Source organism: Onychomys torridus, chromosome 10 (assembly GCF_903995425.1).
Source record: "Onychomys torridus chromosome 10, mOncTor1.1, whole genome shotgun sequence".
NCBI lineage: Eukaryota > Metazoa > Chordata > Mammalia > Rodentia > Cricetidae > Onychomys > Onychomys torridus.
This window is the reverse complement of record NC_050452.1, coordinates 87,653,394-87,669,623: the sequence shown is the minus strand read 5'-3', so window position 1 is coordinate 87,669,623 and position 16,230 is coordinate 87,653,394. Positions and strand designations below refer to the sequence as shown.

The 16,230-nt window shown below is 40.6% G+C and overlaps 1 protein-coding gene across 2 annotated transcripts in view; it reads left to right on the top strand.

Moving 5' to 3' along the window:
- Slc4a4 (solute carrier family 4 member 4) overlaps positions 1-16,230 on the top strand; it is a 319,163-nt gene that overhangs the window by 138,246 nt on the left and 164,687 nt on the right. For both annotated transcript variants that reach the window (XM_036200218.1, XM_036200219.1), the window contains exon 6: positions 2,981-3,160. In XM_036200218.1, the coding sequence (XP_036056111.1) occupies positions 2,981-3,160 (180 nt within the window). The remainder of the gene's footprint in view (positions 1-2,980; positions 3,161-16,230) is intronic.

Sequence of the window (16,230 nt, the reverse complement as noted above, 5' to 3'; positions counted from 1 at the left end):
TGATAGACCTAACAAATGTCTTTATTAGGTATATTCATATATGTATTTATTTACATTATCTTTGTTAATTGTGAATGCGAGCTTGTCCTCTTGCCTGGTTTCCATAGTCCGGCCACCTTTCTGTTGGTTTGCAAAAGCTCCACATGTGTCGCTTTTTCTCTGCCTAGCGCTTCTGTTTTTCTTTTTTCTTTTAAATTATCTTTGACTTTTCTGAGGTAGAGCCTGGCTATGCAGTCCAGGCTCAAGCTAGCTTTGAACTCACACCGTCCTGCTTCAGCTTCCTGAGTGTGTTAGCATCTCGGTCCTGCCAAGTGTGCCTGGTGGGCTTACTTTTTAAATATAGACAGTGCTGCGTCCAGTGGAGAAAGACCTCAAATGTGCACCAGCAACTCTGCTTTTAGCAGGGGTTCTTCCTTTAATGAGTCTGTATGGGGAGGGGCCGTCATTTCTTTGCTCCTCTTTCTCATCTGTGTAACAAGAGCTGAACTTGATGCTCCCCAAGGCCTCTTTCAATTGTTACCACCTAGACTTGGCTAGTTGTGAAAGTTACTGCCTCCACTGTCCTTTGAAAGGTTTTTGTAGTGGATGCTTAAAGAGATCCTATTATGTGGACCTTTTTTTTTTTTTTTTCCTTAATGGATGCTTAATGAAGGGCATGAGCCACACAGTTGTTTTAACCTGTCTAACTAGTGATTCCCAAGCATTAGTACCAGAGGGCCAGCCAGCTGTGCACACATATGCATTGAGAAGCCTTGCCAGGGAGGCTAGAGAAGAAACGCTTTAATCCACAGCCCTGGCATTAGAAGGAGAGTTTGATAAAACGTGTGGCAGATACGTTGGGGCTGTTATTTTTGTGGTTCTTCTGTAAATGGCCTTTCCACGTGGAATGGGATTTACAGGGAAAGTGGAGGGCTGTGTCTGAAGGCACTTAGCGACTTAACTGTGGAACAGAGAGCTGATTGTACTTCCAGGGTCATTCTCAGGCTTTTACTGAGTGGGGTTTGTGTGGTTAAAAATACCCGAAGCTGAAGGCCACTTTCAAATCCAAATGCTCACCAGAGAAACTTCCTGCCTCCTCCAGTCCCTTACCAGGTGGTTCATGTTCTGCACATTCAGGGCCTCTGTGCTAGGCAAATGATGGAAAATCCTTGATTTAGCCTCTTCTTGGCTTACAAGTGACTGACTGTCCACTCTGTAAATTGATGGCTTCTAGATGTAGACTGTGAGGCCGGATGTTTGCTTTGAAGATGGACTGACAATACTAGTGCAAAGAGGCGCCAGCAAGGTCCGAGGGACACCTGTACCATCTCTTTAGTGTAGAATTCCTTAGGATTCTCTGTTGTCCTGCCACCCACCAAATTTCCTGTCAGACTTTTGCCTAAGAGCAGACTTTGCTCCCTTTTGTACTTCCCTGCCCTGAGTAGTTTCCTCAGAGGAAGATACGTCGTGAAATGCCTCGCCTTGCACACCTCATACCGATTCTGACATGCGTCACTGTGAGTGGAGGCAGAGGTTAGAATAGGATGTACAGGCTTAATGTATGCTGTAGATGTGCTTGCCTGTGAGAAAGAAGGATTATTTTCTATCAGAAGATTTGGTGTGTGCGTGCATGCGTGCGTGCGTGCGTGTGTGTGTGTGTGTGTGTGTGTGTGTGTGTGTGTGTAGGCCAGAATTGCTGTTGGGTGTCTTTTTAATTGCTAGCCGCCTTCATCTTTGAGATAACGTCTCTCACTGAACCTGTGGTGGACTCCAGGCCTTTGCCTGTCTTCACTGCACTCCTTCCTTCCCGAGGTTACAGGTGGACAGCACTGCGCCCAGCTCTTTTGTGAATGCTGTGGATCCAGACTCATGCCCTCCTGCTTGCACAGCAAAGTACTTGACCACCCAAGCCAGCTCCCTAGTCCCCAAAGCCATTCTCTTTTTAAAGTTGAAACAGTAAAGAGTTAACAGAAAGACTTAAGACACTTAAACATTTCATAAAAGGGTTAGTCAGGCTGTGTTTGAACTGTCAGTGGAGTAGGCTGGCAAGGTTTTAGTTGGGGTTGACCAGGAAGATTAAGTCTAACGTCTCTGAAAACTAGGGTATAATTTCGTAGCTTGATCTTTCCTTCAGCAGTTGTTCAAATGGTCTGATATTGGGAAAGGTATTTTAAAGAAAATATAACTTAGAAGAACTGAAGAGAGAGACTTTAACAATCACTCCTTGTGTTTGTACAACTTCTTTTGTTTCATACTTTTGATACTTCTGATTATGTAATGTAGTTGGAATTCTAATTGATCTTAATTAAAAAAAAAACAAAAAAACAAACAACAACCTGAAGTCAGGTATCAGGGTGAAAGCTGAAAGATCAGAGAAGCAGAACAGCAGCCACCAGACTTCTTGCTTCTGGGAATCTTCAGACTGAAAGGGCTGAGCTTCTGTCTCCACCCCACCTTATCACTTCCTCTCTCTGCCCAGCCATATGCCTTCCTGTTTCCTCTTCCCAAGTGCTGGAATCAAAGGCATGAGATCCCAATGCTGGGATTAAAGGTGTGTGCCACCACTGCCTAGCTTCTGGTGGTTAGCTCTGCACTCTGATCTCCAGGCGAGCTTTATTTGTTAGAGCACAAACAAAAATATCACCACAATGTAATGCAGGGCATGAAAATTTGAACCTCACTTTTTTACATTGAAAAATGAAAATTACTGACTAATTGTGTTGCTCATAGAAACGTTGATTTAGGGGAACACTAAATAACTGGAATATTAAAAAATAAAAAAGAAATTAAGATAGTTCTACCTCTCTAAAGACAATTAATTCTGGAATATTTCTAATTCCTTCATTAATGCCAGCATTCTGTCCCTTCATATAAAGTGGGAAGTTGCCTTTTGGAAAGTAATGCATTGATGTTAAATTTGGTGGTGACATTCACAAAGCGACAGTGAAAAGTAGCTCATGGTTTGGTGTCTGACATTTGCTTCCCTTTGCTTTCGTATCAGAGATGATTGCTGACCACCAGATCGAGACAGGCCTATTGAAGCCGGACCTTAAGGATAAGGTCACATACACTTTGCTCCGGAAACACCGACATCAAACCAAGAAATCCAACCTTCGGTCCCTGGCTGACATCGGGAAGACTGTCTCCAGTGCAAGTAGGATGTTTACCAACCCTGACAATGGTAATGCAAAGCCAGCTGGCTGCTGCTTTCTCTTCATGTGTCACTCACTCACTTTTGCTCCATATCTTTGGATCCTTTCTTCCTCCTCTGTATATGTCTTTTCTCAAGGTCATGGTCATCTCCTCATCCTTTTAATACACTTGGGCAGGTGTGCAATCTTGCTGGAAAGGGTTCACTGTTGCTGCAGGTTACAAGCCACAGTGCCTGGCTTCCCCATGTGTGTCTACGCTGATGGACTGAAATGGCTTGTTAATAACGCTGTGGTGAAACAACTGAGCATTCCAGATGAATCAAGCTTGCAGATAATATTGAGTACCTCAGGGAATATGTCTTCAGGATGACTTGCAACAACTAGTAGTATCTAATAAGATATGATAAATGCTTTGAAGTAGCATATGGCAACATTGTTGCTTAAGGATGGGAGTCTGTGTCTAACCTATGAGCACTCATCTTAGTAGTATATGCCTCAGGATTGTTTTCACCACTTGAAAAGGCAGCTGATTTCTTGATAAATAATAATCATATTCAGATGGAAGTATATTTCTTCAAAATGGGATATTAATTAATTATATACAATAGGAAGGGTATTATGTTCTTGTTACATTTATTATATTGCATTTACCACAATTTCTTGCAGAGTGTCTATCTTTGATATCGTTCTCATCATTGCAAATAAATTTCATGTTTGGCTGAGTCTCAGGAGGGTGAAGCAAGTTTCCATGCAGTATGGGAAATGATGGTGTGGTAGGCAAATCCAGTACGCATTGGGTTGGCAGACCCAGCTCTAGATTCTACCCTCTCACGTCTTCTCAATACCAAGAGAGTGAGGGAGATTGTAACTCAGTAGAGTGACCTGTCCTTTCATATTATTATAGAATGTGTTCTCAGGCAAAAGGCAGGTTAAAATGATTGTAGAAAGTGAGTTTGACCCCAGCTGCTCCATATCCAGATATGTGAGTTTTCTCACTTAATATTAAAAGCCAGTGGTTTGAAGACAGATTACAATAAACAAAATTTCATATTTGTAATCCCAAACTGTCTGTAAAATAATTAAGATATGAATGCTTTCAATATATTCAGGAGAGAGAGAAAGAGAGACAGAGACAGAGACACACACAGAGAGAAACTAATACTCCTTAGAATACTTTTGCTATAATTTGGTGCTTCTACTGTTACTGGGAACATTGCTGTTGACAGAAATATCTTCGGTTTTTATATGCTTGTTTATTTTTGAAGAAAAGGTTCTTCAGTGGCTGGCAGTGCCATTGCTTGAGCAGGGTGCTTTAATTTACCTTACAAGCATTTCATTGTAACCAGCACAAATATTTGCAATTATGATAGTTAAATTTCAGATCTCTCTCTCTCTTAGGCAATAATCTTCCTCATTAAAAAATGGGATTCTGAGAGTTAGAGGTTTCGTTTGCTTTAAACCATTGTATTAAGAGTAGTTCATAGAGGTAAGAACATGCACCGTGTTCACATGTTGCATGAGAGGTGGCTGTGGCTGTCAGGATGCTCTCTTCCCAGAAGGGTAAGCTGCCTTTTCTTGCACTAGAGCAGAAACTAGACACAGATGGGTCTTAGTGGCCTTCTGTTTGGAGGAGGTATTTGGATGTGAAGTACAATGGATGAGTTGAGATTGTTCCTCTCCAACTCTTCTTTCTTCCAGTAGATCTTGTCCTACAGAGGAGGTTGAACTTGCCTTCATCATTCACTCTCATTTGTGCAATGCTGTACACACAGGGCAGAAAGCACATGGGAAAAGGCAGGAGCTTCCTTTTTTTGGCTCTTCAGATGATCAGCCTACACCCTGAAGCATAGGATATGATTAGTTTGTTTCAAACGTGTTATTATTGGCCTTTATGTTACCTAACTCTTTAATATCACAGGCAAGATTTGGCTTTGTGAGATCCTACAGCAATGAGTTACATGTGCCTCCAAGGTACATGATCATAAATCATGGGCTGGCAAGTTTTTGGCTTTCTACAGGTGCTTGTTCTTAACCTGCAAGTTTGCACAGTTACTTTTATGTCTTAGGGTTAATCACTTAATATACCTAAGAACTATGTAATGTTCTTTGAATAAACATCTAAAGTAAGGAATTATATACTCGTCACTACTCTTTTAATAAACAAGAACCTTAGGTCAACTGAAGTTGGAGCTGGGCTGTAAAAGCTCATGAAAAGACTAGATAAATGTAAATCACCTTAGCCTTAAATATAGAAATAGACCCTGTGACAGAGACTGCTTTGTCTATGCAAGCAACAGCATGATAGATAGCTGACTGGCATAAAGATGGTGAAGTCAGGGGTTGTTTTAGTTCCCAGTCATGTCCTGGAGTCAGCTCTCATCTACTCACAAGATCCAGCTGTGAGGGGAAGATTCTGCAAGCAGTTCGTTATACTCAATGGCTGTTAAATCCCATTAGCATTCAATTGAATAATTATATTAAAAACAATGACTGACAACACATACTCAAAATGCACGACTTCCTGTTGGTTTGATGACAGTTTACTATAATCTGTGCACATGAGGCGATTTCCACCTGTGCATGAGAGTGTGCAAATACTATAAAACGACTGCTACCGTCCATTGGGTCTGCATCTGGTTCCATCATGCACTGGGTTCCAGTTTTGACTCCAGTGGCTTCAAGTAGGCAGCTGAAATCTGTGACAAGGGTGGTGTTCACACTGTAGAGATCAGCAAGTGCTACAAACCAGGACTTGCTTTATTATTGTTCCAGTTGTTTCTAAAAAGAAAAAAGAGATGGGCTGGGCAGTGGTGGTGCATGCCTTTAATCCCAGCACTTGGGAGGCAGAGCCAGGCGGATCTCTGTGAGTTCGAGGCCAGCCTGGGCTACCAAGTGAGTTCCAGGAAAGGCACAAAGCTACACAGAGAAACCCTGTCTCAAAAACAAAAACAAACAAACAAACAAAAAAAACCAAACCAAAACAAAACAAAACAAAAAGATGGAGAAAATACTAATAATGCAGATTAAGCTTAAAACAGGTAATTACTGCATATAGCTTCTAAAATACAATCCCCCTAAGATTGAAAAGATTTTTTCTTTTTTTTTGGTAGTTAAAACTCCCATTTGATTTAGTGGAGGACTGATGGAAACACTGACAAATAAATGAAACTTGAAACATGTATTTATTGTTTTGTTTTTGTCTTTTTAACATAGATGATATTATAATCAAACATTCAGCCCGACTCACATTATGAATTCCTTCCTTCCTTCCTTTGGTTCATTATCATGAAGTCATTTTCAATTGGTAAAAAGTTACTTATTTTTTCCTAGCAAAGAATTAGAAAAATAATGTAGTCCATTTTTTTTTTTTGCCTGTGAAATAGAAACAATGAAAAATTCAGTGAGATACTTAAGTGTTTTGAGTGGTAACTGGCACTTAGTAATCACTCAACAAATGCATTTGGTTCTAGGCGAGGTGTTTAAGCACAACTATGCAATATAGATTGCAGAGTAATAGGACCGTCTTCTGGACTGTTTGCTTCAGTGGCTTCCTCTTCAGGAAGAAGATCATAGAAATAATTTTTATGTTATATTTCTTCAGACTTTTTGGTGAGTGGTGTCAACACCCTTTGTGTAACAATGGGAGAGGAAGAGGCCGTTTCTCCTCACAATCTGAACCTTCCTTGCTTTTGGTTAAATGGCTATAAGAGGGATCCTGATCCACCTTGGGCATCCGAGACTAAGGACAAGTACTGTGTCAGGCAGTGAGCAGTTGGGGCAGCTGGCTCCTAGGGCTCACATAGCTTTCCTTAGGTTTTCTGTGGTACCCCAGGGCCTCTTCTATATTTATAGTGAGGCATGACCTACTACTACTTAGCACACCACTGGGTTTCAGCTTCAATTCACTGCCTTTCCCACCTCCCCTTTACCCAGGTATGCAAAACGTGATCAAGGGGCTAGCACAACTTGGTGCAGTCTTGGCTTCTGTATCCAGACTCCTCTTTCAAGGGTTTCTAACAGTCAGGAAGCTGATATCTAGTTCTTTCCCACGTAGCTGCTTTGGCACGAGCACAGAAAAGCTTGGGATATTAAAAAGCCGTATGTTGTTATTACATAGTAGAACCAGGGCAGTGTTCACAGTGCACAATAATCAATAGGAAGAAATCATGGTATTTGCTGTTGTTGTTAATAGGAGTTCTAGGATCCAGAGAAGTAGAGGTGGGATTAGTTGACCCTTATTGCTTTGAATCTGACTTGAGCTCAGGTCTACTTGAGCTATGTGGTGTGAATAATAGATCAGGCTGCCTTGACACTGGGGTGAATTAGATCTGGCTGGGACTACAGCCAGGTTCAGCAGCTTTCTCGGTCCCTTTAGCAAGTCTTTGCTTTTGGTCTGGGCTTTGGATTCTAATGTCCCCAGTTGTCTTTAGGTGCATTGTTCCACTTCCCACCTTCTTCCAGTGTATTATTAAATCCAGGCATGATCCCTGTAGCAGTAAATAGAGCAAGCACTTCCCTAAGCTCCCTCAAAGATTCTGCTCCGCCGCAGTAGGCTTAATGCTTCTCTGGTTCTGAGATGGTCAGGTGGCATCTTTTATCCTTAGGCAAGTATCTCTTTCTGATGAGCATGCCATTCCAGGTGCCTTCTGAATGCAGCCAGCTCCTTCCAAAGCCCAGCAGCACATAGCCATCTGTTTTGTTCTGGACCCTCATTTTCTATGCATTTGCCCAGCACAGATGCATGTCTTGGCCAGAGCTCAATGAAACAACGCTCTTCCCAACCTGATAATAAACAAGGCAATCCATGGAGAGTTGCTAACAAAGTATCTGAATGAAGTCGCCTACTAATGACCGCGGCTACTGGGGCTATTTCTGGTAATCTGTTTCTAGCTCATCCATAAGACACCAGTCTTACTGCTTCTCCCCAGGTCTTCCAGATCTGTCATGTTCAAACTTCCATCCTCCCATTTTAGCATTTCCTAGTCCAGCCTACACTTTATGACAATGAGAAGTCAGGTTTAGGAGTAGAACATAGTGAATCTTTAGGCCTATTCAAGGTGTATTTCATAATCTTCTTGAAGATATGATGCCAAATCTTCCAAAGGCTTTATTCAAGTCCTCAATCATATTTAGTAGACACATGATTTTGAGAGTTATGTAATCACTTTGAGTCTTGTTATGTTTGTAACATAGAGTGATAGTATGTTATTCTATTTATGTTACCAGGAGTAGGTAAGATACATTATGAAAATAAGTTAATAATAGCATAAGATGCTGGTCTCAGGAATGGATAATATTCAGAAATATTTTGAGGGATACTTTTAGTGATTTTCAGATTTAAAATTGAGGGCAGATAGTCAATTTACCAGTTTTAGCTTGTGGTCTACTATTTCCTGTGCTTTTCAACTCCCTCCTCCATCACACTAATGTGAAAAGATCCTTGAGGGTTCATTTTTATAGCAGCACTACTCTCATGACCAGGTTTACAGTTGTCAAATAATCCACACTGAGTTATATCATATATGGACTTTAGAGTAGTTTAAATCGCTACCAAAGTATCAAGACTGATCAGCATGTGTGAGCATGGACAGCCTTTAGCTATCAGTGAGTAACATAGGATGGTGCCATAAAATGCATATTTCTTAAATTTTTTTTACTAATTGACAATCTAGTCTCCGCAACTAGAATCTAGGGTAGAGCAGTATTACAATTGCATCTCTTTGTCTTAGAGTGCCACAAATGAGTCTTCGGTTCTTCCTGCCTCCTCTCCAGGAGGAGTCACGTGTTGCTGAGAGTCTGAGGAAAGCATCTGGGGCTTGGGATACTTAGTCAAGTCGCCTTTGCAAAGTCTTATTCTCTACTGCCTCATCTTGCTCTGAGAGCAGATGGGAGGGAGGGTGGATGTCGATCTGGGACTGTGTCCTGGTCTTTGTAGAAGATGATTAGAGAAGGAAGGGAAGGCAGGGAAGAGGAAGAAGAGGAGACAAGTCTGAAGACTCCAGTGTGACCCACTCTCTATTATGTCCTCGCACAGGAAAGAGGAGAAGAGAATGTTTAACTCTTCCAAGACTGGTTAAGCATGTCTTGGTTGGCACAAACCCTATTCCATTAAAATACATGACCAAAAGAGACCTTTGCCAGTTCTTGAGTTAAAAGCTGGATTTAGCCATTTTATTAGATACTGACATGCATTTGTTTATAGGATACAAAAATGAGGTCAGATGTATACAATGTAGAGTAATGGAATCAAGTTAGTTAACATACCCATTATCCCAATACTTACTCAACTTACTTCATGTTGAGCAGAAGCATTGTAGCATTTGAGCAACATCTTTCATTATTTTTCCCAACTCTGCAGCCTTACGGAGCCAGTGATCCTCCTGTGCACTCAGATGATGTAGAGAACACATGTAAAAATTAAAAATCACATTTGTCTATCTTTGTGCAGCTCATTGTACCTAATGACCTGTCCGCTCATCCATGTTGCCACATAAAACATAATTACCCTCATCTTTAGGACTGAATAGTACCCTTTCCTTTATATACAACATATTTTTTACTGACATTTATATTGATTCTACATCTTTGCTCTTGTGAACTATGTTGCATTACAAGAGAAGTGCAGATATATCTTTTAAACATTGATTTCAGATTTTAAAGTTAATTTAAATGAGGTCAAGCTGCTGTCTTTAGTGTTTCCTACTACCCTTCATGATGCTGAGCAAAGCAAATATCACGAGTATTATTAGTAGTAATAGCAACAGTGCTAGTTTCCAATGTTTTTACACCAGAAAATATGATCTATAATAGTTTTACTATACACAACATTTCCATTTGCAGGTGAAAGTCTTGAAACTCAGATGTAAAATTAACAGACAAACATAATTAGTGGAGGGACCAAATGTTGAATGTTGACTTTATAATAACATGCTAACTCAGTTACAGAGAAATGAGCTTCCTCTGCTGTAATTTATTTCCCAGTTCTCAGTGAATCCTGGTCTCTTACTCCCTAAAATAATATGATGTTGGAGGACGTTAGTGGCCATTACCCAAGCAGGACCACACCAAACAAAGGTGTCAATTGAATCCTTTATCAGATTTTCAAGTGACTATTTCTCGGCAGCATGTCTCATGTGTGCTTATCAATGAATGCTGCTGTGCTCAGGTAAATGTCTTAGCTGGATGACAGTGTTGAAAAAGCAGTAGATGTTCAGTAACTATTTAAACATACAATTCTGCTTTTCTACAAAGAGCCCTAAACATTTAAAATGAGCAAAATTTATTTTCTCCTTACTAAAGAAGCATTTTGCTAGAGAAATTCCTATCCATTTACTTGGTTCTGTGAGAGCTGCTAGATTTAGGAGCAGATTTAGGATTGATGGCTTTTGATAAGTTTATTCCCAAAGGGAATATGAATCATTCTTTTTTTCCCCTCTTATAGCACCAATTTTCTATGATCTAAACATTGGAAACCATCACTCAAAGTCTTTAGAATCATGTATTCCTCATCAAGTCTTAATGGTATAAGCCAATTTCTACCTTGTTTATGCCTGATGTCAGGCAAAAGGGATTTAAAGAAAGTATGTATGATATTAGCAGAGGCAAGCTGCTTACTTTGAAGCTGAAGAGAGAAGAGATACAGTGAGAGCATTATGTAGAAAAGGTATACACAGTGTATCATTACCAAGCTCTAAAAGTATAGAAAGTTATCCTCTGGATTTCAGAACAACTTTTCAAAATTTGTTTCTTAGAGTAAATTTGTGAAGTGGTTAAAAAAAGCAACCCGAAAGAGTTGTATCATTTATCTTTCTCTCTTTCTCTCTGCATAGAACACAAAGGGTCCAACAAGTCAACATGTTGGAATTTGCCAGTGTAAGTAGTGGATGCTGCGAGTGTCCGTGTTTTCACTAGGGTAGGCAGCCAGATGGCTCCAGTAAGGCTTTCTGAATCACAGGTGCCAAGTGTCTATGGGCAGTAACATTTTCATGCCTGCTTTTGGAGCCAGATTCTTAGCTGGTATCTGCCAGACTCCATTCCACTGTCCTCTTTATGGGGAGGCTCAGCATTGATGGAGGCTTGTGTACAAAGAGAAATCTATCTCTAGGATTAGTTTCCAACAAGTACCATACTGACAAGTTGAGGCAGGTGAGGGAGAAAGAGGGGAAGTTAGCTACTAGCTTCTAAGGTCTGGAGCACCTGCTAGTCTTTTTTCTCAGCCATGAGCTCAGAGAGAAAATTTGTCCAGCTCCATCCTCCTTACCAGCTAAAGGACTGGACAGCTCTTTTGAGTTCACTGTGTATTCTCACCTCCATCATTTCTCACTGAATGCATCTTAGTGCAGCCTCATCTGTACCTAGACAAGTTGATACCAGTTATCTACACTTGTCATTTCATATAGCTTCGTCTGTAGGAATAGTGGTTCTTTAAACAGGTCTGTATGTTGTCAAAAGACATAGGAGGTGAGCCTTGGTTAGCATGCTGCTGAATATCTCTAAATGCTTCCCTCAGGACAAAAACAATTTTGGAATAATCTCAACTCATTCATTTTGCTTTTTCATTTTTCTCAGTGCAATAAAAACCCGCAAAGAAGTTCATTTATGGAAAACAATTAAAAATTCAGATTGCAAGAGAGAAGACATCAGATTTGCCTCAAACAGGTGCTGGCACAGAGGGTCTACTAACAAATCCTGGCTTTATTTACAGCTTTTAAACACAGACAGACAGATTTACAAAAAAATGTTTCTAGATTTGATAATGTGCTCAATGCCCAAATTTGGCCATAAATTTATATTCATCTGTAAATTGTTCGATTTAAAGCCTGACCTGTCTGGACACCAGTAGTCTTACAAAATGACCATTTGCCTGCCCTGTCTTTTGCACACAATGTGAATAGATAATCTAATGGTGGAATATGCTAGATGTATTATCTAGATAATATAATGACTATTTTTATTATTAAGGGAAAAAAAACTTTTATGTCTATATTGTGTATTACCTCATGGTCATGTATTTCCAACATCACTATCACTCCTTAAAGGAGTAGGACATGGCCCAGTTTTGTTTTTGATTTTGTTTTTGTTTTTGTTTTTCGAGACAGGGTTTCCCTGTGTAGCTTTGTGCTTTTCCTGGAACTTGCTTTGTAGACCAGGCTGGCCTCGAACTCACAGAGATACGCCTGCCTCTGCCTCCCGAGTGCTGGGATTAAAGGCGTGTGCCACCACTGCCCGGCATGGCCCAGTTTTTACTAGCCTTGGAGCATGGTGCTTTTGTGAGAATACCAATCCAAGTTACATGAGTTTCTAAGAGCAAAAGCATTGCCCTAGGAAGAATCCAGTCATGCCCTTCAGCTGATGAAGTGCATCTAGAGGAGTTTGGCTGAACATTCAGCTTGGATCATTGTCTTTAATTTGGATATACCAAGGGTTAAAATTCCAGTAAAATAGACCTTGGAAGGCACTGGAAAATGGAGACCAAAACTGCCATTTCAAATGGATTTGTATTATTAAAGTACACTAATTACGTTAAAGCACTAAGTGGGTAAAAAACAGAAAATTGAGAGCCAGTCTGTGTTCATCAGGGAAAATATTCCAGACACAGTGTCTGAAATACTGCTTTCTACACTTGTCTACAAGCTCCTTAGACAAACTGTTGGGTAGATCGCTGGAAAGCCGCTTACTAATATGACATCCCATACCCTATGCTTTACAAAACTATGTGTGCTACCTCTCTCTGTGTATGTTTATGTGGTAGACAGTCATTCACTGACATTGTATCTTCAGAGTAATGTTCTTTATAAAAATCTGTCTTCTGGATATATTCCCATGTTTTATGTATTGGAGCTGCAGGACGAATCATCCATTTCTGTTTGGGGAGCTATAATGATTGAACGTAATCTTCCCAAAACCTCGTTCATTCTTTGTTGATATTTGTTCCATTTAAGGGCTCGGGGTCCTGGGAGGAGGTAAATGTCGTTGTAATATGTCATTGTTCTCCTCTAACCCCCTTGTGTGATTTGCTTTAGTATTTTTTTTCCTTCCTGATTAATGCTTCCATCTTCATCCTTGCTGTGGCTGCTCATGTGTCCTCTTCTCGTCTTCTGCTTCTGGCACTAAAAAGCCCGCAGCCCGCTTGAGAACTCAGTGCCCTGCCTAGCAAATCGCACCTTGGACGATGACCCCCGAGTGCGGCGCACTCCCAGCGTGGGATGGCTCAGTAAGTGGATGTGTGGGAAGAGGGCAAAGATGGAGGTGGTGGGAAGAGGGAGGGCAGGGCACCTGGGTTACAGAGTGGAGTGAAGACCATCCCTGAGAGTGCCCACAAGGCACAAAACTGGGATGACTGGTTGCTCCTTTCACAGAATTTTCTCTGTGGCTTGCTGACCTGGGTCAGGGACCTTGTCATGTAGTGGAAACTGTGCAAGGGGAAGGGTCAGGCCTAGCCTGGCAGCCCTCCGTCTACATGTCGTGTTTCTGAAACTCATTTTCCTTATGTCGATGATGCTCTGTGTCTCTTCTCAGGGATGTAAGGATGGTAACTTGAGATGTGGTCTTCCCATGCATGGGAGTTAGGAAGAACTTTCTAAGTTGAGGAAATTAACCCTACAAATGCTTAGTACATGCCTAAAAGATAGAAGGTAATATGGACGATGACCTAGAGATTGAGGGAGAACCATCTCACTTCCCTTTTCAAATATAGAGCTATGCTAGAGTGACAGGGGCTGTTTATTTAAAACCGAAACAGAGGACAGTTTGCACAGATGACTCCATGATCACGTAGACTTATTCTAGATGTCAAGAACCCCATGTATGGTGACATTGTTAGGTCTCTGCTTATTATTTCTTTTCATATACCAAAACTATTGAGTTAATTCTTTTCCTATTTTAGCATTAGGAAATTTCACTTTACTGTGAAGATGTCTTTTTCAGCTGACTTAATGGGAAAAGGTTTAGTTCATCCTAAAATAGTGTTTGTTGAGCTCTTTGCTTTCAGGGCTTCTCTTGCTATAAATTTTACATTTTAAGAAACTATTAATAATCTCTGTGCTTCATAGAGATATAAATAAATGTGTTCCATATCACTGCGCACCAGGCACTGTTGGGCTCTGTGCATTCAGAAATGAATCACATGAGTCTTTGCCCTCAAGGGGTTTCCTTTCTAATGAGGGAGGCAGATCTCAGATGGCTAATGGTTGTGGAAGATGATAGACTGCTGGAAAAATACATGTACACCCATCTGGCATTCACCCATACAGCCCCATAAGACTGTGGAAGCAGGTTGGCCTGAGGGAGCTCATAGTGGAAGAAGGTTCTTTAAAGAGGTGAGGACTTAATCTTGGAGGGAAGGTTGAATTTTTTTAGTGGGAGAATTGAGGGAGGATGAGCCTATTTTTGAAGTATTAACTTGGCAATCCTTTTTTTTTTTTTTGCTAGAAAGTAGATCTAACCAATTGGATAGCAATAAAACATCATGAACATTAATTTATTACTCTTCATGTTATCTGGGCTCAGTACATTTTGGGATGTCATTTAGTTTGCTAATGAACCTGTGCAGTAGCTATTTTCATAATCTACTCTTTTCAGATGAAAAGGACAAGACTAGAGAGGGTGAGTAACTTTCCACAAACATAGAACTCATGTTTGTCTAGGACAGGACGGTTGTTTCTTCTGCTATATTGTAGGTGTGGGGGTGTATTATTTAAGCATAGGAATTTACAAGGTCAGGCTGCCAGAAAGATCAATGATTGTTGGTTCCAGTACCCACATGATTTCCGTTGCAAGAACCATGTATTTCCTTCTTATAAATCCATGTGTTTCCTAGAGATGCTTCCTGGGAAGCAGTTTGGACTTTTGAGTTTAGAATCAAGCTGAATGGGGTTTGAATCCTTGATCTATCACTGACAGCATTGTGACATTGGGAAAGCTACTTCTGTGTTATCAAATTGGGTTTCTCGTATATAAAACTGTGTCAATCTTGCCAACATTGGACCTTCATGAGAATTAAGAAGTGTGTGTAGCACAGTGCTCGGGACTCAGTCATCCAGGTGCTAATAGTATTATTTCTTGAGCAATTCTATTTTTGTGCTTTAAAAGCTTATCTATGTTCCGTATCAGACAGCTAGAGGAAAAAGCATCAAGGAAGTTGGTAATAGGGGTGTTTGTTGATATGTTGATGGCTGCCATATGAAACCCAAGATGAAACCCATGCTAATCTAAGAAGACTTCTCTCAGTAATGAGTGAATCCTTTTTATTGCCTGTCTGTATTCTCTCCTATGTATATTCTCTTCCTAAACTATTGTCTTTGATGTATACCTTCAGTCCTCTTCTGAGGGGTCGCTGTTATTTACCATGTCAGGCCAATCAATTAAATACCCATTGAACAGTCCAAGATGTGTAAATTAGGATTAAATACCTTTGGGTCTACCTTCCTACCCAGCTTCCTATTTGCCTACTGTTAATGTGATGTGACTCTCTCTCCTAATCAGCTTGTCCTTGGCTTTTTGGTCTCTAAGATGGCGAGACCCATCTCTGGGTGTTAGCTGAACTCCCTGCCTGCCTACCAAAACCTTTGAAAATAAACCTACCTAAAGCAGGTAGGATCTGCATGAAACTCCATCTCCTTTATGAAATAGCTGCTATATTCACGCATCTTTCAAGCATTAGAACACCACAGCATCGACTGTCTGGGCCTCACAATGGCAGATTCACTGTAGATTGTTTTCTGTTGTTCTCTGTGCCTTACTTGCCTGTACTTTCTCATATCAACTCCATTACACCCAGGACTGCATCTCGAGCCTGTTTATCCCCCAGTGCATTGCAAGTACTAGATACAACCATGCTGTTGGCCTCTGTACAAGATTCATGTTGTACCTGTTCTGAAATGACTTTTGAGGCCTCATCATTTCATTAAAAGCACCCAGCAGCTCGCTTTTTACTAGTAGCTGCCTTGGCCACAGTATTCCATTTACGAGAAGTGGATATTGTGTACCTAAGAGAGATATTTCCCCGTATTTGTACATATCCTGATCTGATGCATTGATTATAATTTATCCTGATAATTAACACAGAATTACTTTTTAAACCCTGCCAAAAATATTAGCT